General features: G+C 45.8%; 1 protein-coding gene across 1 annotated transcript in view; it reads left to right on the top strand.

The window, feature by feature from the left end:
* Positions 1-9,556, top strand: part of LOC144000411 (uncharacterized) — a 28,999-nt gene extending 19,443 nt beyond the window's left edge. Inside the window, exons 3-4 of the mRNA XM_077494223.1 lie at positions 248-321; positions 3,339-9,556. Coding sequence (XP_077350349.1) covers positions 248-321; positions 3,339-3,706 — 442 coding nt within the window. The 3' untranslated portion in view covers positions 3,707-9,556. The remainder of the gene's footprint in view (positions 1-247; positions 322-3,338) is intronic.
* Positions 9,557-22,959: the final 13,403 nt, after the last annotated feature.

Below are 22,959 nucleotides of genomic sequence, written 5' to 3'. Positions count from 1 at the left end.
CTATAACACATGTTTCTATGCTCTATAACCTTTACAATGTGCAGCACACATACACACACACAAAACAGGCCAGCTTTTTTTCTTAAATAACTTACTTTTACTCAAATTAAATAAACACATTTTTGCATGTACACAGCTGAGAAAGGGCCTTAAATTGTCTTATCCTTTGTACATTGATATACATGGTGTTGTTTTACTCTTATCCATTGTACATTGATATACATGGTGTTGTTTTACTCTTATTCAGAGTTACAAAGATGATAACTTCTACAGAAAAGGAGGAACTGAGAAAGTTTTTGCACAACTGTGTAAAAATGACAGGTAACTTATTCCCGTGTGAAGATCTTTTTTGGTGACACCAATCTATCTACCCAAATCTTTTGTTGACATTCTTTTTACATCAGTGCTACCAATTATTTGGCTCTTTTGAAGTACTAAAGCTTTCTGGTCAAAATCTTGAGGGTTGTTAGAGAGACTAATGCCTTGTACACACGGTCAGAAATTCCGACGGAAAAGGTCTGATCGGATTATATTGTGTGCGGGCTCTATCGGACTTTTTCTGTCGGAAATTCAGACGGAAAAAAATTGAGAGCAGGATTTCAAATTTTCACACGAAAAAATCCGATCTGACTTTTTCCCATCGTTTGTAGAAAATTCCGATCGGACAAAGTGCCACTCATTCTCAGATCAAATTCAGGCCAAAGCTATTGGCTACTAGCCTGAACGTAGTCCCGTCATAACGAACGAGCATCATCACGTTCCGAACAATCAGATTTTCCGTCAACTTTGTCCGACCGTGTGTATGCAACACCAGTTTCGGACAAAATCAGTCGGAAAAAATCCAACGGATTTTGTGGTCGGAGCGTCCGACCGTGTGTACGGGGCATAAGGCCTTGTACTGCCTGTCCCTAAACTGAATCTTTAGCTGACACTTTTTTTAAGTTGGTTTGTTATCTTGAATCTCTATGATGGAATAAACCCACTTGGACTCTAAAACCATTGGTGCAGCTCTCAAATTTCCAAGGCTGCTCATACATTTTAAATTTAGGAGCTCCCTACTAATTATAAAGAACCTTAGAGTCCACCATGCCTCTTTCTTTACCTAGTATGACTCCGGTGGTGGTAGTGGTGGTGGTAGTGGTGGTAGTAGTGGTGGTGGTGGTGGTGGTAGTGGTGGTAGTAGTGGTGGTAGTAGTGGTGGTGGTGGGGGGGGGGGGGCACATTGTCAATATTGGTGAAGTCCAATAATTCCCTTTGGCCTTCTGATAAGTAAATGGGGCCAAACTTAAACCAACAAATTCATAACAAAAAATGCATATAATCAAACTTCCGACCTTAAGGCTAGGTTCACATTGCTGCGATGCGGGAACGCCGCGAATCCGCGGCGTTTTCCCGCATCGCATTACTCCCGCCGGCAGTTCACACTGCCCTATGCGGACGGCTGGGGGTGTCAATGTTATGTTAATGACACCCCCAGATCCGTCCGCATATCGCAGTGCGATCTGCCGACTCGCACAGGAATCGGATCGCATGGTGTGAACCCCCATGTGATCCGATTCCGTTGCGGACCCAAAAAAGGGTCCCGTGCGAGTTTGCTGCGGGACCGCTGCGAGTTCAGCCATACTATCTGTATGGCTGAACTCGCAGCGCTACGGAGATCGGATGTGATTTGCTGTGCGAATCACATCCGGTTCTCCCCCAGCAGCGGTGTGAACCCAGCCTAAAGTATAACTAACAATCCACAGCTCCGAATCTTTCTGAAGTTATTCATAGAGTCCATGCCCAATGAACCCGGGCAAAATATATAGCTGGTATAAACCAATCCTTTCAAGTGTTCTATCGCAAGTGGAAGGCATGGACCATAGTCTACAAGTAATCAACAGCAACCCCCTTTTGTAAGGAAGCTCTTCTGTCTACCCTAAAATTATTTTTTTTTAATAATCTGTGCTACATAATCCATATGTATGATGTACAGTGAAACCTTGGTTTACAAGTAACGTCTTAAAAGCGGAGTTCCGCCTAGTTTTTTATTTTTTTAAAGTCAGCAGCTACAAATACTGCAGCTGCTGACTTTTAAAATAAGGACACTTACCTGTCCAGAGCACCCGCGATGTCGGCACCCGAAGCCGATCTGTCCCTCGGCTGTCGGTTGTTGCCGCCGCCATCCTCTGTAAGGAAATCAGGAAGTGAGGAAGTGAAGCCTTGTGTCTTCACTTCCTGGTTCCCTACTGTGCATGCGCAACTCGTGCTGCGCTATCCCACTGGTCCCTGCAGTTTTCTGGGACCCATGTGTCTCCCAGAAGACAGCGGGGGGGGGGGGGGCGGGAAGTGGCGTAGATAACTGTGGGTGGCTTGGGTATTTATGCCCAGAAGTGGGAGCAAAATATCTGTATTAGACAGGTATCTGCTCCCTCCTCCCCCTTGAAAGGTACCAAATGTGACACCGGAGGGAGGGGGGGGGGGGACCGGAAAAGCTGAAGTTCCATTTTTGAGTGGAACTCCGCTTTAACAAGGGTTTTGTAAGACAAGCAACTTTTTTTATTATTATTCTGACTCAGTTTGCAATTCTTGTCTTGCAAAACAAGCAGAATTCAAGCTAATGGGCGGTGCCATATTTGACAAGAGGTGCAGTGGCGCCCGGTGACACTCGAAACGGTTCATGGTCATTCGGAAATACTCGTAAACACTTAGAAATACTCTGTTCCCGAGTGTTTCTGAGCCTTTCCGAGGGTTTCCGTGTTCAGCCGAGCTGTCCCCGAGTATTTCCAAGGCTCTCCGGCACCCCCCCCCCACCTCTAGCCACATGCGGTATTGCATATATTTGTTATCTTGTTCGTGAAAGTAAATCCCAAATTTTGGGTTGTCCAGAAAAGTAATAGAGTAGAAATCTTCCAATTTCGGTGACCTGGGGTGCCCCAAGGAATTCCCATTATTTGCAGGGATTTCCTCTCATTTCTTGTTTTGGCTATGGAACAGGAAGTGAATGGAAATCTTGCCAATGGGATAAAGATGGCAAAAATAAATCTTGCAGGGGTTATAACCCTCCCAACCCCCCCTTACTCTATCCAAAATGAAAAAAATAAAGTTTTGCCTATAGCTCCACTTTATTATGATAAACTTAAAAAGTTATTAAATGAAAAAGATCTAAAAATACTTTGGTGGTCAAGGTAAAAAATGGCATAGTATTATAGGCCTCGCTTAACCCAAAGTGACATTTTCAGCATCTGATTGGCCACTTTATCTGACAGATACTAGAGGATGAGGGGAGTACTACAGCCCATGGAGGTAGGGAGGAAATACTAAAAACTTTGAGATGCTCACTACATTCTCTTCTTCAGGTATTGTTCCCATCGTTGTCCTCACCTTCAAAACGGAAGGAGATTACCTGGAGATTGAGAGACAATTTAAACTCATGGGTGCGGAGACGGTGATCGCCATTGAGAATTATACAATGAAGAGAAAAATAAAGACTCTGGGAAGAACCGCCGACATCCTGATGGTGATAGACAGCGCCTTGAGGAACGTCAGATTCCGCCTGGAACAGCCAAGAGACCCGAGAAGAGAACGGATAGAGAGGAAGGCATTTATATTTAAATACATCCATCTGATCAAAGCTGATGAGGAAATAAAAAATTATCATAAAAGTGAGAGCGAAAAAAAACAGGAAGGGAAAATTAGGAGTAAAGAGGAGTGTAAAGTAATGTAACATCCCATTGCATTGGGAGCTGAAGGAATGTTTGAAAAGCAAAAAAACTTGTTCAGGTATAAATTTCAGGCTCATACCGTAGATGAACTTATATCTAAACCAGCCACCAAAAAAAAAAAAAAGACCCATTAGTGTCAGGTTTTTGGGCCATTTTGACAGGCAAAGCTTTGACAACTCCCTCATATTGCCAAGGATTGTCCCAGCTTTGTCTATCAGAACAGTCCGCATTTAGGCGCAAATATGTTTCTTTTTGGTTTAATGGAGCTTTGAAGTGGAGGTCCGCCAAATTTTTATTTTTTTTAAAAGTCAGCAGCTACAAATACTTCAGCTGCTGACTTTTAAACTAAGGACACTTACCTGTCCAGCGCGCGCCCAAAAGCCGATCTCTGCCTCGGCTCTCGGATGCTGCCGCCGCCATCTTCGGTGAGGGAATCGGGAACTGTTGCAACCTTGGGGGTTGCAACGGAGCAAACATATTTTTCTGCACGTTCTCACAAATCACATGAGAGAAATGGTGCCTGACAAATTTAAAAAATATATAATAATAATGGAACTGAGTACGTAAGAAGGATGGTCATGTCTGTTCATTGGGATGAGTGGATTGGAAGGTAAGCTAAAGTATTATATCATTAAGATGGAAATGGGTGCTTATATGAGCACAGTAGATGTGGCTGTGTGCATAACATACAGCCAGATTGCTACATCACAACCGCCTGTAAATTTACTGATAGTTGTTAAATATCTGTGTTTTTTTTACAACCGCCTGTAAATTTACTGACAGTTGTTAAATATCTGTGTTTTTTTTACAACCGCCTGTAAATTTACTGACAGTTGTTAAATATCTGTGTTTTTTTTACAACTGCCAGTAAATATTAGGGGCTGATAATTTCATGCTGTGTTGACTTTTTAAAGAGGAAGTAAATGCTATTTTTTTTTTCTTTAATGCAACCTGCAAGGCATAATAAGCTAGTATGCATAGCATAGAATAACTGTGGTGGGACTCCTATCCTAGTCCTGCTCCCTCTCCTGCTTATCAAGCCTCCCCAGGCTTGTTAGAGGAGGTTAGAGGATTTCCTAGCTACTAATATGGAGAATGTGCTAGCAGACAGGAGAAATCAGGGAGCTAGATCCGACAACCACTTGATGGCCACATTTGGCAGGGTACCTGAGCCTCCATCCTCCCTAGGATATAGCGCTGACTCTACGCCCTCCTGCTTATCTCTATTGGAACAGGCTGTACTCATTACCAGAACAGCACCCATCCCAACTCCTACTCTATACTACAACTGAAAACTTTGTACTGCTCGTCTATCAAATAAACTCACATCCCAGCTGAGATCCTTCTCCTCCCCATCAGTGTTGGGACTCCTGTCATAGTCCTGCTCCCTCCCCTGCCTATCAAGCCTCCCCAATAGTGGTGGGACTCCTGTCATAGTCCTGCTCCCTCTCCTGCCTATCAAGCCTCCCCAAAAGTGGTGGGACTCCTGTCATTGTCCTGCTCCCTCTCCTGCTTATCAAGCCTCCCCAGTAGTGGTGGGACTCATGTCATAGTCCTGCTCCCTCTCCTGCCTATCAATCCTCCCCAGTAGTGGTGGGACTTGTGTCATAGTTCTGCTCCCTCTCCTGCCCATCAAGCCTCCCCAGTAGTGGTGGGACTCCTGTCATAGTCCTGCTCCCTCTCCTGCCCATCAAGCCTCCCCAGTAGTGGTGGGACTCCTGTCATAGTCCTGCTCCCTCTCCTGCCTATCAAGCCTCCCCAGTAGCGGTGGGACTGTCATAGCCCAGACTCACCCTCAACTCCATTGTCTCATCCACCAATGATAACTTTTATCAGTGCGCTGAGAACCTTTGCAGAATTAAAAAGAGAATATGGTATACCAAACCATTCATTCTATAGGTACCTTCAAATCAGACAAGCTTTACATGCTCAGATCAAAACACCAGCAGTGGAATGGTGTAGACTGAGCCCCTCTCCTTCAAAGGCTGATCAAGGTGGGAACAACCAAAGGGCTTGTTTCAGATCTATATGAACAGATTAGTAGTAAAATTATTTCTGCGGGAAGGTCAGTTAAAAACAAGGGAAGATGGGAAGAGGACTTAGGGGCAAAAACAACGGAGCAGTGGAGGAGGATATTAGAAATGAACCCACTGGTGTCACTTTCCCCTTCGCAGAAAATGGCGAACACATGTTTTTGATACATAGAGCTTACTACACTCCTTAGCCCTTGTACACACGGTCGGAGATTCCAACGGAATGTGTCCCATCGGACTGTATTGTCGGATAATCTGACTGTGTGTGGTCTCCATCGCACTGTTTCTGTCAGAATATCCGACGGACCGAGTTTTCCAACTTGTCTGGAGAGTGAATATGAGTGTAAAGCCTCGTACACACGGGCGGACTGTATGGCCTACTTAGTCCGCCGAAACACATTTCAGCGGACAGTCCGCTCGTGTGTGGGCTTCAGCGGACTTTTTTAGCGTGCAGTCTGGCGGACTAAGTATTTCGGTCTTTCCGTAATACTGTCCGTCGTACTCGCATTTCGGCGGACAATCCGCCCGTGTGTGTGCCAGTCCGCCGTACTTTTGAAATGAGCGGACTTTTCCCGCCCGGAGAAAAGTCCGATCATTTCGAGCGGGTATCCAGGTAGGCGGGGCCCGCGAAGGAGACGTCGCTGGCCCCGCCGCCTGGTATGGACTTAAAGAGGACCCCAATGCCGAAAAAAAACGGCGTGGGTGTCCCCCCCAAGTCCACAACAGACCCTTGTCCGAGCACGCTACCCGGCCGGCCAGGAAAGGGGGGCGAGCGAGCGCCCCCCCCTCCTGAGCCGTACCAGGCCGCGTGCCCTCAACATGGGGGGGTGCCTTGGGGAAGGGGGGGGGCCGCGCGGCCCCCCCACCCCAAAGAACCTTGTCCCCATGTTAATGAGGACAAGGGCCTCTTCCCGAAAACCCTGGCCGTTGGTTGTCGGGGGCTGCGGGCGGGGGGCTTATCGGAATCCGGGAGCCCCCTTTAATAAGGGGGCCCCCGGATACCGGCCCCCCACCCTATGTGAATGAGTATGGGGTACAATGTACCCCTACCCATTCACCTGTAAAATAAAGTACAAAAAAAAACACAACACACAAGATAAAATACTTTATTGCACAGCTCCGGGGGTCTTCCGTCTTCGGGGGTCTTCTCGTCGGACTCCTCCGCTATCTTCTTGTAGCTCTTTTGCTAGCGGAGGAGTCCGGCTTTCTTCCTCGCCGCCGGCCTCTTCTCCCGACTTCGGTGGTCTGGTCCCCCTCTTCGGTTCTTCTGCCGGGCCACCGCGCCTTCTTATAGCTCTTTTACAGGCGGTGGCCCGGTCTTCTGTCGCCGCCGTCGCCGCCGCCTTCCGTTCTTCTTCTTCTTCTTCTTCTTCTACTTCTCCAGGAGATGTTGCCTCGACGATCTCTCCGGCCGGAATGCCAGGGACGCACTGTGCGGCCACTTATATAGGGACAAGGGGCGGTGTCACATGGCTTTATGTCACATGGGTTGGTGTCACATGGTGACCCCGCCCCCTTACGATGTCATAGTCCCCATGTGACATCAACCCATGTGACCAACCCATGTGACATAAAGCTATAAATCTATGTTATATGAGAACCTGATGAGGCTAGATTTTGTATGAAAAGTAAAAAAGTGGGCTCATTTCAAATCTGTACAACCAACTATTATCGCATACAACCTCTTCCCCTCCAACCTATACATCTAAATGGGAAAATGATTTAAATCTTCAACCAGACAAACTAAACTGGACTCGCATATGGCAGGCTACTAGATCGGCCTCCCCCGAATATAGTAGCTTCAGAAACTAACTATAAGGTGCTTCCTAGATGGTACTTAGTACAAAATTCCTCCCGCAATACCCAGCTAACTGCTTTCGAGGATGTGCTGACTTAGGCACACACTTACACATTTGGTGGGATTGTCCCATAGTCAGAGCTTTTTGGTCAGAAATATTCAAAATTCTTTCTATCATTTTCAAAACCACAGTAGAACCAGACCCTACGGTAGCACTCCTGAATAATAAACCTCAAACTTTAACTCACCACCAATTTAAACTTCTATTATCGATAACCACGGCTGCCAAACAAAATATTGCAAAAGCCTGGAAAACACCCACTTTATGCATGATATCATTCAAACATAGAGCAATGCAAGCCATGATTCACGCTAAAATAGAGGCAACCGTACTAGATAAAGTTCCCATGTTCGAATCATTATGGCTTCCTTGGATTGAACACTACTTACCACATGGTCTAGACCAATCTCTTATATTCTCATGAAACAACTAATCAAACATATATCTTACCCCCCTATGTTACATGTAGAATTTATTAACATACCATTTTCTTTCGGAGTGGTCTCCTCCCTCCACAACCCTTAGACCCCTTTCACACCAGGGCATTTTTGCAGCGTTTTAGCGTTAAAAATAACGCTATTAAAACGCTCATAAAATGCTCTCCATGCATCTCAATGGACCCTTTCACACCAAGGCGTTGCGCTGGCTGAGCGTTGAGAAAAGTCCTGCAAGCAGCATCTTTGGAGCAGCTTTTGGGCGTTAAAAAAAGCGCTTCAAAAACGCTCCTCTCCATTGGAATGAATTGAAAGCGCTGTAAAAACGCCCTAAAAACGCCTATAATCCGCCCTGAGCTGTAGAAAAAGTCACATGATCTCAAAAAAAAGTAAACATGCAAGTAGAAAGAGAGCATCTACAACAACAGGACTGAAATTGTGGAAAGGTCACAATGATTTCCAAGCCATCAAAGTGCCAAAGAAATCGTAGAAAAATGTAGATTTGAAGTAAAACAAGACACTGCATGTACTTTATATAAACTGCTTGTTTTTACATGATCTCACAAACAAAAGATAAACATGCAAACAAAAAGATAGCATCCACAGCAACAGGACTAGCTATGGGGAGGTAACATGATCTCACTGAAGCGTAGGATGCTGGGAAATCAGGAAATCCTGTTTGTAGAGGTGGATAGGAGCTAAGAGAAGATGGAGGTTGAAAGAGACCAGGGATTTGGGACCAGTGGGAGTGGGATTAGGGTTGGAGATTAGGGTTCTGGGACCAGTGGGAGTGGGATTATGGTTCTAGATTTGGGTTTTGGGACCAGTGGGAGTGGGATTATGGTTCTAGATTTGGGTTTTGGGACCAGTGGGAGTGGGATTATGGTTCTAGATTTGGGTTTTGGGACCAGTGGGAGTGGGATTATGGTTCTAGATTTGGGTTTTGGGACCAGTGGGAGCGGGATTATGGTTCTAGATTTGGGATTTGGGACCAGTGGGAGTGGGATTATGGTTCTAGATTTGGGATTTGGGACCAGTGGGAGTGGGATTATGGTTCTAGATTTGGGTTTTGGGACCAGTGGGAGTGGGATTATGGTTCTAGATTAGGGTTCTGGGACCAGTGGGAGTGGGATTATGGTTCTAGATTTGGGTTTTGGGACCAGTGGGAGTGGGATTATGGTTCTAGATTTGGGTTTTGGGACCAGTGGGAGTGGGATTATGGTTCTAGATTTGGGTTTTGGGACCAGTGGGAGCGGGATTATGGTTCTAGATTTGGGATTTGGGACCAGTGGGAGTGGGATTATGGTTGGAGATTTGGGAGCAGTGGGAGCGGGATTAGGATATAGGTACTTACGTTCCAATGCTCATTCGAGTATAGTTTCGGAATTTGTCTGGGTGCACTCTTAGGTGCTCATATAGCAACACAAATTGCCCGATAGAGCTGTGTGTTTGTAGGATGGGATGAACCCAATACCGACGTTGCTGCCTCTGTTGGTGGATATTTTCCCAATACAGTAGCACAAACATCAAGAACAGCTCCATGAACTCCATCTTCTTTCTGTATCCTCTGTCACCTCACAAGATCCCAGGAAGTAAACAGGAAGTGATGTAGGGAGGTGAGGTGGCTCTTTGACGCCCAACGCTTGTAAAACGCTTGTAAAACGCTGTAAAAACGCCCACAGCGTTGCGGTAATTTTAACACTAGCGCCCCAAAAACGCTGTAATAACGCTGTAAAAATAGCGGTGTTTTACCGCTGACGCTATGGGCGGTGTGGTGTGAAAGTGCTCTTATATATGCTTCCCCCACCCTTGCTTTCCCCACACCCTCTCCTTTTACTATATATAGATGTACAAGCTAAATTAATGAGTTATATATTTCCTAATGTTATTACTATAGAGGAGATTTTAGGGATGGTTTAATTAAGTATCTTTTATTCAGGGAATAACCAAGCCACATGGTTGGATCTTGGCCCTGAATTATCTACTTACCTCTCTATACCTTCCTGGTAACAACCTTTCTTTTACCCTATATTCTACCAAATCTCCTCCAACCCTAAACTTTGAAACTACAATTTTTACTATGTATCTAATCCAGTTATTAAACTTTATACATGTTTATCTTTAGCTAAAATGTGTTAAACGAATATATCCCAAATTACATGACTGTTATTATAGTATTCACCTCCTGTTAATATACTGAGAAGCCTCATTTCACACTTTTATACATTCTACTTAACTATAAATCTATTGTATGACTCTTTTTATTGCATTATATTCAATAAAATATTTGAAAAGTTAGAAAAGTAAAAAAGATTATTAGCCTTAGAATTGAGTTAAACACCTCTCTTCCATATCGATTATTTAGTATTATTTTTATAAACTGCCAGAGGTTGACTTGCAATGGAGAGGAATGGTGTGAATGAGAAGCACAGCATAATTGTACTGAGTTGTTCACATGTCTGGAGGCTCCGACGCTTCAATTGAACCAATCAAGAGCCAATCACCAATCTATGGCCAAAAACCCTCATACAAAGATCGATCATGATCGGTCTTAAACTATAATCAATAATACACAGAATCATCATCATATTATGGATCATCATCAACAAATGAATTAATAAAGGGTGTGACTCCTTAGTATACATATGAAAAACCCATAGTACATTGTAAAAGCACACATTGTAAGTAAAATCATTAATCGTTAAGAACAGGTCTAGATCAGATGCAGTATTATTCGGCTGTAAGTCCTAGATGGCACCCAGACATGTGAGTATTATGGATACCCCATAACCAGCTTAGAAAATTAACTTGTATATATATATATATATATGTTCAAAGACATTACATATAAACAAACGGCCTAGATCATTATGTCCGTGTCTATAAGGGTGTGGGTGTTACTCGACTACGTCATACAGGTGTCATGAAGATAAGAAACAACCGAACAAGAAAAATAAAAATGAATGAAAAAAAAAACGAGAAAAAAAAGGGGAGAAAGGAAAAAGGGAAAAAGAAAAGAAACAGGAAATTGCAGGATCCTTACTGGCAATGAAATGGTTGCTTCAACAGAAGTCTGGAAGCGCAAGGGGCATAAAGTTGTTTTTGAGGGAAAAGAAGAGCCAGGCAGATCTTTCTCAATGAACTCCAAAGCACACACTGTCTTCATTATAATGTCTCAAGAAGAACCATCTACCGTATATACTCGAGTATAAGCCGAGATTTTCAGCCTCTTTTTTGAGGCTGAAAGTGCCCCCCTCGGCTTATACTCGAGTCATCGCCGTCTGACTGCTCGATCAGCGTATCGAGCAGACAGACGGCGGACATACTACAATTTGAAAGCCGCGCCTCCTTCTCCGCCTCCGCCTGTGATAGGCGGAACACTGAATTTCCCAGCAGCCTGTGTTCCGCCTATCACGGACATCGTCTCATCCTCGTCCGTAGTACGAGGATGAGACGATATCGGTGATAGGCGGAACACAGGCTGCTGGGAAATTCAGTGTTCCGCCTATCACAGGCGGAGGCGGAGGCGGGGCTTTTGAATTTTAGAATGGCCGCCGAGGCGATCCTGGCAAGGCACGGGACGGAGGCAAGGCAAGGCACGGCACGGGACGGGACGGAGGCAAGGCACGACACGACACGGGACGGAGGCAAGGAGGCAAGGCACGGCACGGGACGGAGGCAAGGAGGCAAGGCACGGCACGGGACGGAGGCAAGGCACGGGACGGAGGCTCGGGACACAGGTAGGCTGGACACACACACACACACACACACACACACACACACACACACGGACACACACACATGGACACACACACACAGGGATGGATGGATGGAGACACACACACACAGGGATGGATGGATGGATGGAGACACACACACACAGGGATGGATGGATGGATGGAGACACACACACACAGGGATGGATGGATGGAGACACACACACACAGGGATGGATGGATGGATGGACACACACACACACAGGGATGGATGGATGGATGGACACACACACACACAGGGATGGACGGACACACAGGGACGGACACACACACAGGGATGGACAGGCATATCTCACCCTCGGCTTATACACGAGTCAATAAGTTTGCCAGTTTTTTTGGGGGTAAATTGGGGGCCTCGGCTTATATTCGGGTCGGCCTATACTCGAGTATATACGGTATATGAATGAGATTGTGAAAAACCAAAAAAATGAATAGAGATCTCAATCAACCTAAAAGAGTGCGCATGTGTGTATATGGACACCCATCCATGTACTATCCCCAATGATAACAACTAGAAAGGTAAATGAATAGTTTTTGATGTAAATATAAATGTATTAATTTTGAGGACATGCTGGGGTATCGATAGGGGTTCAGTGCATGAGAAGATGAAAAGATATAGATTAATATGGACATATTAATGTTAAAGACGCACTGGGGTATCACTAGGGGTGCAGCACATGAGTAGAAGAAAAAAATGTATATTGGTGCGAGCATCGCAACTAAAGCGCGCTCAGCGATCGCCATGTACACACACACCACAAAAATCCCATCTCGAGGTGCGCCAATCCATGCACCCATGCAGCATCCCCAACACGAAAATACAAAGAAAAATTTGTCATCCAATGTATAAAAACATGTCGACCTGGGTGCATGTATGGGTGTCCATAACAACACAAAGATGGCTGGGGAGATATATAGATTGGTATAATGTATCCTATGAAAGTCATACTAATGTGGAAGTCCGTGAGACAATTATAAAAGAAAAGATAAATAAAGGATGAATGAGTAACACCCTTCTTTGATCTAATTGTAAAAAAGGGGGAAGGGGGTTAATATCCATATTGAACCCGTATATCGTGATAAACCTTATATGTACTTCATGAGTTAAAACTTGCATGAAGGGGGGGGGGGGGGGCAGCAACTTTATGGCTATCCTGTACCTCATATGTAGATTCCACCCTATTTAACCGGTTCCCGACCCGCACATGCCGATGTACGTCGACAGAATGGCACGGACAGGCATATTGGCGTACAGGTACGTCCAATCTTCAATGCCGCCCTGCCATCGCGAGCGTGCCACCGCCGGCGCACTCTCATGCCAGTCGGGACCCCCGTGAGTCCGGTTGCAGGTCCCGTGGACTCAATCGCCGCGGGGATACCCGCGATCGTCTCACGGGACGGCTGAATGGAGGAAATGCCGTGTAAACAGCATTTCTCCATTCTGCCTAGCAACTAGTGACGCTGATCTCTGCTCCATGTGATTGGAGCAGAGATCAGTGTTCACTAAATGAAAGCCCAACCCCCCCACAGTTAGTAACACACCTCTAGGAACACTTAACCCCTACACTGCCACCCACTGGTTAACCCCTTCACTGCCAGTGTCATTTACACAGGAATCACTGCATTTATATAGCAGTGATTACCGTAGAAATGACAATGGTCCCAAAAATGTGTCAAAAATGTCCGATGTGTCCGCCACAATGTCGCAGTCACAATAAAAATCGCTGATCACCACCATTACTAGTAAAAAAATTAATAATAAAAAATTATTAATAAAAATGCCATAAAACTATCCCTATTTTGTAAACGCTATAACTTTTGCGCAAACCAATCAATAATCGCTTATTGCGATTTTTTTTACCAAAAATATGTAGAAGAATACGTATCGGCCTAAACTGAGGGAAAAAAATATTTTTTTCTACATTTTTGGGGGATATTTATTATAACAAAAAGTAAAAAATTATGCGTTTTTTTCAAAATTGTCACTCTATTTTTGTTTATAGCGCAAAAAATAAAAACCGCAGGGGTGATCAAATACCACCAAAAGAAAGCTCTATTTGTGGGAAAAAAAGGACGTCAATTTTGTTTGGGAGCCACGTCGCACGACCGCGCAATTGTCAGTTAAAGCGACGCAGTGCCGAATCGCAAAAAGGGGTCTGGTCTTTGACCAGCAAAATGGTCCGGTCTGTAAGTGATTAAAAGTCAAAAAAAAAAAAGAAGGGAAAAAGCATATGGCGATCAATCATAGTAATATGAAACATCCCATTCGAAATTTCATCCTGACGGAATTCTGGTTTCTAAAAAAAATATCCAGAATACCTCGCGTCTGCAGAGTATACGGAATCTGTCGCCCCCTCGTTTGGGGGTGACTATTTTCTCAATGCCTTGTATGAAAAGACTTGAAACATCTTTATGATGTACTGCATTCCAAGGCTTGGCTACATTAGTGGACTTGTTTTTCTCGATGTCATAAAGATGATCGTATAAACGTTCTTTGAGTCTGCGACCCACATACTGGACATGACAGGAGATACAGGTGATAATATAGACCAGAAAATTAGTATTGCAATTGATAAAAGATGTAATCTCTGCATTTCTATTGTTAGTGCGGGACGTGACTTGTGTGCCTTTTATTATATGGCGACAATAGGCACAGCCAGCTCCCCCACATTTAAAGTTGCCTTTAAAACTAAGCCAATGATGGCCTGGTTGTTTCATTGTAAAGAGGCTGGGGGACAGGATGTTACCTAGTGTTGGTGCCCTACGGGAAACAGTTTTGATACCCTTAGAAAGAAAATGATGATACGCAGGATCATTAAATAAGATAGGGAGCTATCTGGTGACTATTTTCTTTATGTCCATAAATTCTGAGCTATAAGGTGTGGAAAAAACAGGAATTTTATGTTCAATAAAGGAAGATTTATGTTTATTCTTAATGTGTCTGTTTTGCAACAATGTATCTCTTGTAATATCACTCACTATAGTTAGAGCTTTGTGTATGTTAGTAGTACTGTATCCTCTATCTTTAAATCTATTGGCCATCTCAAAAGCTTCTAACTGAAATGTATTGGGTGTACTACATAGGCATCTAAGTCTTAAAAATTGTCCGTATGGAATTCCTCTAATGGTGTGCCCAGGATGTGCTGAGTCTGCCCGCAGCAATGTATTGCCGGCAGTTGGTTTTCTATATAGGCTGGTGGTAATTTTTCTTTCCAAGCCAATAAGTTTTATGTCTAGGAATTCGATGGTGTCCTCTTTTAGGGTCCCAGTGAATTGTAAATTCAAAGTGTTGTTGTTAAAATAAGTAAGCCATTCTTCCAGATTGGCCAATTCATTAGATATGATAAATAACAGGTCATCTATATAGCGACCGAAGAATACGGTATCCTTACGGCGGGGGCTATCATGTCCAAGGATGCGGGACCTCTCCCACCAGCCCATGTACAGGCTGGCTAATGATGGCGAAAATTTTGCCCCCATGTAGGCCCTGCATTCCTGGAGATAATACCCCCCCCCCCGTCAAACATAAAGAAGTTATGAGTGAGTAGATATTCCAGAGACAACAGAATGAACTCTTGAAGCAGAAGAGAATATTTGCCAGAAGTCCTTAGAAACCAAGCGACTGCCCTTAAACCTAATTGGTGTGGAATACTTGAATACAGGCTTGTGACATCGCAACTTATCCATCTATAGGCGGAATGCCACGTAAAATGTTGTAGTTTACACAAAAGATGGCCTGTATCCCTGAGGTAACACGGCAGATCAAGAACTAGGGGTTGAAGTTGGGTATCTATCCATTCTCCCAGACGTTCGTTGAGGAAACCTTTACCTGCCACTATTGGCCGACCCACAAGGGGATTTAACCCCTTGTGGACCTTAGGTAGGTAATGAAAGATAGGCATAATAGGGTTCTCAGGAATAAAGGAATCTCTGTCTCTCTCAGAAAGGAGACCAGCAGTAACCGCTCCACTCAATAAGCTGAAAAGTTCTCGTTTAAAGGGGGCGGTGGGAGCTGATCTAAGTAAACGATAAGTTTTAATATCTGAGAGTTGGCGCAAGGCCTCTGCTCTGTAATCTTCTGAATTCAAAATTACTACACTGCCGCCCTTGTCGGAGTTCTTGATGACAATGTTCTTATCTAATGACAGATTTTTGAGAGCAATTCTTTCAACATTAGTTAGATTGTGTGTAGCAGGTCTGTTGTGACCAGCGTGAGCGAGGCGGGTCAAGTCCCTCTCCACCATCTTTTTTAAATAAGTCCAGATCCTTGCCCCTTGACTCAATGGGATAGAAATTTGACATGGTATTACATTGAATTCTATTGCCTTCAGCCACTGGGTCAATGGGGGGAGGGTCAGACTCTAAGGCCAGATTATGTAAATCTAATAATGCATAGGTATCCTGAAACATGATGGGTGAAGGTAGATCAAATGACTCACCTGGCTCGTGATTTTCAGAAGAGACCTTCTCCAGAAGAGATCTCAATGAAATGCTTTTTGATGGTTAAAGACCGAGAAAACCTATTAACATCTAAAATAGTTCCAAATAAATCAAAATGTCTGTTTGGACAAAAATTCAGTCCTTTGGATAACAGACTGACTTCTTCTTCAAGTAAAATCCATTTTGAAACATTTATAACGTTTAAGGTTATCTTTTCATCTTTGTCCGTAGCATGTATTGAGTATCTCTTATGGTGTCTGTGTTTCCTGCCGCCTCTCCTGTTTTTTTAATGGATGATTTTTTCTTCTTGGTTTGTCTGGATCCATGAGGGTACATGCTCCGATCGGACATACTCTGATCATGTGTAGCCTACTCCGACGGACAAAGTGCCATGCATGCTCAGATCAAATTCCTAGACCAAAGCTATTGGCTACTAGCCTGAACGTAGTCCCATCGTAACGAAATAATGTCATCACGTTATGTACAATCGGATTTTAAGTCAACTTTGTCCGACCGTGTGTATGCAACAGTTTTGGACAAAATCCAACGGATTTGGTTGTCAGAATGTCCGACCCGTGTGTACAAGGGCTAAGAGGCTGTTCCAGTTTGGCCATAAATCAGATGCCAAGTGCCCAAGGTGTCAAGAGACAGGGGATCTTATACACATACTCTGGAGATGCCCAAAACTGTTTAGGTATTGGGCAGAGATACTTGATACTGTAAATAGAATTTTTGGAACTACATTAGAGTTGGTAGACAGAATAAGTGTGTGCAGTAGTAAGGGGTAAAAGAGAGGTGGTTTCACAATTGAGGAATAAAGGGTTAAAGATTAAATGTTGTACTTATATATAATGCCCAATCGTTGCCACAGTTAGACCCTAGATAAGTGGGGGCGGTGCTCTTCCGCTTGATTGTGGTTAAGAATACACATTATGTTTAAAGTATAGATATGATTGTCGGTATATTAACGGATCTAAGTAATCATTTTGCAAGAAACACTTTGATGTATACTGGGTTATGCTGTGTATTGTGTCTTTTTCCTTTTCTTGGAATTTAATTTTTTTTGTATATGTGAAAATCTCAAAAATAAAAAACTATTGAATAAAAAAAGATAACTTTTATCGGATCGCTTGGATTCTTTTTCCCATTATGGGTGTGAGTGGGGCCTCATGTATACGTTTTTCCTAAGGCCTCACAAAGTCTAGAGCCGCCTCTGCTTGCCAGTTTTGAATGCTGCTTGTGCCCCCGTTTAGGGAGATTCACCCTTAATTCACCCTATTTGTCCTGTTTTACCGTTATCATTGAAAGTAAAAGAAAATCCCACATTTTGGGTTGTCCCCAGAAAAGTAATAGAGGGGAAATCTTCCGATGGGGACAATAGATCTGGGGATCCCCAAGGAATTCCTTTAATTTGCAGGGATTTCCTCTTACTTCCTGTTTGGCTTTGGGACAGGATATGAAGGGAAATGTCATGAATCTGATGTAATACTTTCATGCCCTGTCTGTCTGCTTACCTCTGGTTGTGTATCAGCCTCAGGGCCTGCACTCTCACACCTGTCTGCTTAAGTAATCTTCCCTGAAGCATGGCTCCACCCCAGCCTCTAACTGGGAACATTATATTAACCTGTGCACTGCAAGCCAGCCTCCCTGATCAATATTGTGTGTTTTGCTTCCTGTGTGTGTCTTGCCCTGTGCTCTACGTCTGATTCTGTTTACCATCTTTGGCTTGTTCTTGACTATGTCTGCTTCATACCCTGATCTTTGGTGTGTTCTTTGACTACCCCTGTCTGTGCGTTGTCCCGACCTTTTGGCTTATCTTCTGACTATCCCTTGTTGTCCCGGTCTGCTGTTTCCTTTCTATCCTCCTGTAGCCTACTGTGAGCATAAGCTGGGAAACCCGGGGGGGGGGGGGGGCGCGACCTGGAGCCAGTTGCAGCAAAGCCCATCCCCACCACTAGGGGCTCTGGTGAACACCTGCTGGTTCCACCACCCAGAGCCCTATTTGCGTCAATCAGCCGTAAGATCCACTACCTTAGCAATGTATTCCTGACCCCAACAACGTGCATTTGCCACCTGGCCTCAGGTGACCTGACAGGAAATCTCAGTAATAGAACAGAGATGGCGAAAAAAAAAAAAACTGACAGGGGTTATAACAATCTCTTTGAAAAAAAAAAGTTTTACCTACTGTATAGTTCTGCTTTATTTTCACTAAACACTTTGAGAAAGGAAAGATATGCCCCCCCCTGGTGGACCTGTGTGAGAATTGCTCTACAGTCAATCCAGTGAAAATAATACTAGGTTCAATTACCACCTGTATAATGTTATAGGGTCTTTTTCTGTGTACAAAGTCATATTGTGAAAACTTACTGTGATTGTACTAAATCGGCATCTGCTCTTAATTTATCATAATGAATGTGTAATTTTTGGGACCACTGACATTTATACAGGGATCAATGCTATAAAAATTCACTGATTACTATGTAAATGTCACTGGTAGGGAGGGAGTTAACACTATCAATCAATGGGTTACATGTGTTCCCTAGTTAGTGTTTCTTACTGTACGGGGATGGGACTGACTGGGGGAGGAGACATATCACTGTTCCTACTTACTAGGAACAAACAATATGTCTCCTCTTCCCTGACAATACAGGGATTTGTGTGTTTGCAACAAGACCATGCTGCAGTACTGAGGAATGACCAGCAGATGGCAGAGACGAGTGTGCAACGTGATTTATCTGCAGTTCTGAGAAATGACCAGCAGATGGCAGAGGTGAGTGTGCAACATGACCTTGCTTCAGTGCTGAGGAATGACCAGGAGACGGCAGAGGCAAGTGTGCAAAATGACCTTGCTGCAGTACTGAGCAATAACCAGCAGATGGCAGAGGTCAGTGTGCAAAATGACCTTTCTGTAGTGCTGAAGAATGACCAGCAGATGGCAGAGGTGAGTGTGCAATATGACTCTTGCTGCAGTGTTGAGGAATGACCAGTGGATGTGTCAAGAAGGTCAACCCAGCCATCTGTCCGCTACTGAAGGTTCGGGCTGCAAAGCCCCTGTTATGAATGTCTGTGGGCGCACGCGGGTGCGCGTTAACGCAGGTGGGCGCACGCGGGTGCGCGCCAACGCAGGTGGGCGCACGCGGGTGCGCGCTAACATAGGTGGGCGCACGCGGGTGCGCGCTAACATAGGTGGGCGCACGCGGGTGCGCAGATGTCCTGGTGGGCGCACGCGGGTGTGCGTTAGTACTATTGGGCGCACGCGGGTGCGCGCTGATGTTGCTGCGCGCTCGCGGGTCCGTGGATCCGCGGGAGCGCGCGGGAGCGCACGTGCACGCACGGGTGTGCGCGTGCACACGGGAGAGCGCGCGGGGGCGCGCCGTGACGGCCCTTGGCGCCAAAGGGGTTATTTAAGGGGACCTGTTGCCTTGCCTCCTTGCTGTCCGGTGTGCATCTTCTGCCGATCTCATCGCCTGCTGGTCGCTGTTCCTGCTGCATCAGCTCCTCTCCTGCACCCGGAGCTCTACACCTGTGTCCTGCTTGGCACTTGTGCCCCTTCCGCGCTCTAGAACCTCTGTATCCTCTACCAGGAGTTCCTGAGCCGGAGGAATACGAGTAGCCGCTCCCAGCATCCGTGGGCTCAACCACCAGGTACGTGACAGTACCGGACAGCCATGTCCGAGCCCACGTCGGGAGCCTCCCCGATGGATGAACTTTGCCGCCACCTTGCCGGTCTCACTCAGGCTGTGAAGAACCTACAAGAAGGGTATAACCGTCTGGAGGGCCAAGTTCAGGCTTTGTCGGCATCTTCACCACCTTCATCAGGTCCAGCTCCCACTCCGTCTGTGGTAATGATGCCACCCGAACCAAGGGTCCCCACGCCTGAGAGGTTCTCAGGGGATCGAAGCAAGTTCAGGGCATTCCGTAATGCCTGCAGTTTATTCTTTGCCCTGCAACCCCGGACTTTCTCCCTTGAAGCCACCAAGGTGGGGTTCGTCATTTCCTTGTTGCTAGGGGAACCTCAGTCTTGGGCCCACCGTCTTCTCGAGCAGAAGCATGCCTCTCTTGATGATTTGGACTCCTTCTTCCAGGCAATGTCCCAGCTTTATGAGGACCCTCAGTTGACAGCTACTGCAGAAGCGGCCTTGCACTCCTTACAGCAAGGCCGAAGACCAGTAGAGGACTATGTAACTGAGTTCAGGCGGTGGGGTGCCGACACCAACTGGAACGACGCCGCCCTGCGCTTCCAATTTCGTGCAGGTCTCTCTGAAAACTTAAAGGACGAGCTGGCCCGTGTGGGCATCCCAGAGACTTTGGAGGCTCTCATTAACCTCTCCATACAGATCGATAGGAGATTAAGAGAACGGAGATCAGAACGCTCTGCCGGTCCTTCCCGTCCTGTTTGGATGCTCCCACGAGTCCCTAGTTACCCTCAGCCAGCCTCTTCTGCTCCGGTGTCTTCTCCCTCCGATTCTTCCGAACCTATGCAACTTGGTCTCCTACGGCCCTCTCTCACGCCGGAAGAACGTCTGCGTAGGAGGACTAATAATCTATGCCTGTACTGCGGGGAACCAGGACACTATGTAAGGACCTGCCCAGCCAAGCTCCGTAAGTGCCAAGCCACTACCCCTGTACCTGTATCCACCTTACCTGATTATGCTTCTCATCTGGCTGTTTCCGCTCTCTTACAGCTTCCAGGAAGGAGTATTCGGGCCACCGCAATTATTGACTCTGGAGCTTGCAGTGGCTTCATGGACCTGACTTTTGCCATCAAGAACCACGTTCCCCTGCGTCCACGGGCGAAGGGACTTTCAGTACACTTGGCCGACGGATCTGTTCTTAAGTCCGGGCCAGTTACACAGGAGACAAGACCCCTGTTGACCACCATCTCGGAGAACCATCAAGAACTTTTATGCCTGGACATTATCGATTCTCCCTTATTCCCAATCATCCTTGGCATGCCCTGGCTGAAGGCCCATAACCCTCAAGTGGACTGGCGCACCGGGAAAATTAACTTCTCCTCTCCCTATTGCAATCAGCATTGCTTGATTAAGCCTACCAATATTTCTCCTTCTTTGTTGTGCTTGGAAGCTGACAAAGAGATTCTCCAATCTGTCCCTGAGGCCTATCACGAGTTTTTGGACGTTTTCAACAAGAAAGGTGCCGAAACTCTCCCGCCACATAGACCTTACGATTGTCCGATCGAGCTCCTTCCGGGGGCCGAAATCCCTTTCGGAAGGATCTTTCCTCTAACTGAGCTGGAGTTGGGCACCTTGAAGACGTATATTGACGAGAACTTGGAAAGGGGATTCATCCGACCTTCTACCTCCCCCGCGGGAGCCGGAATCTTCTTTGTTGAGAAGAAAGACCACTCTCTGCGCCCCTGCGTTGATTATCGGGAACTGAATAAAATAACTATCAAAAATCGGTACCCTCTACCTCTGGTACCTGAATTATTCCAGAGACTAGGGACGGCGGCGGTATTTACTAAGCTGGATCTCCGCGGGGCCTATAACTTGATTCGTATCCGAAGCGGCGATGAGTGGAAGACTGCCTTTCGCACCCGGTTTGGGCATTTTGAGTACCTGGTTATGCCCTTTGGACTATGCAATGCACCTGCTACATTCCAGCACTTCGTGAATGACATCTTCAGGGACTATCTTGACTTGTTCGTTATAATTTACCTTGATGACATCTTGATCTTTTCCTCTTCTCTGTCCGAGCACCATGAGCACGTCAAGAAGGTGTTAATCAGATTACGTTGTCATGACCTTTACGCAAAACCGGAAAAATGTGTGTTTGCACAGCAGAGTATTCAGTTTCTGGGTTTGATTATCTCCGTGGAAGGCATTCAAATGGACCCACAAAAGGTTTCCGCCATTCTGGATTGGCCTGCTCCCTCTGATAAGAAGGGCGTTCAACGTTTCGTGGGCTTCGCCAACTTTTACCGGAAATTCATCAGGGGGTTCTCTACCATCATCTCCCCCATCACGAAGCTCACGAAGCAGGGTCATCGGTTCCACTGGACATCTGAAGCCCAGGAGGCTTTTGTGGCCCTCAAGAAGCTGTTCACCTCGGCATCAATCCTGAAGCACCCTGATCCAGCTCTACCCTACATCTTAGAGGTTGACGCTTCTGAAGTTGCGGTTGGGGCTGTTCTTTCACAGAGGCAAGGTTCCAAGGCCCTCCTGCATCCGGTGGCATTCTTCTCCCGCAAGCTTTCGGAAGCTGAAAGGAATTATGATGTGGGAGATCGGGAGCTGTTGGCTATCAAATCGGCACTCGAGGAATGGAGGTACCTTCTGGAAGGAGCAGCACACCCCATCCTCATTTTTACGGATCACAAGAATCTCGAGTACCTGAAGGTCGCTAAGAGGCTAAAACCACGTCAGGCCAGGTGGGCACTCTTTTTCACTCGATTTTCCTTTCATATAACCTACAGACCTGGGTCGAAGAATACCAAGCCGGATGCCCTCTCGAGGATGTTTTGCGGACCTGAAGCCTCTTCTCCCCCGGATACAATCCTATCTTCCGGGAATTTCCTCTTACTTCAGGAAGACCTGTTGGACCAGATTAAACGGGCCTCACTCCATGCCTCTCCTCCTTCTGGTGTCACTCTGCAGGCAAGAGACAATCTTTTGTGGCATCTGGACAAGATCTTTGTACCCCAGGGGGTACGGGTAGCTGTTCTCAGCGCCTGCCATGACCATAAGTTGGCC

Source organism: Lithobates pipiens, unplaced genomic scaffold, assembly GCF_037356315.1.
Source record: "Lithobates pipiens isolate NorthernLeopardFrog02 unplaced genomic scaffold, aLitPip1_a1.2 Scaffold_22, whole genome shotgun sequence".
NCBI classification, from domain to species: Eukaryota; Metazoa; Chordata; class Amphibia; order Anura; family Ranidae; genus Lithobates; species Lithobates pipiens.
This window is presented reverse-complemented; position numbering and strand designations above follow the sequence as displayed.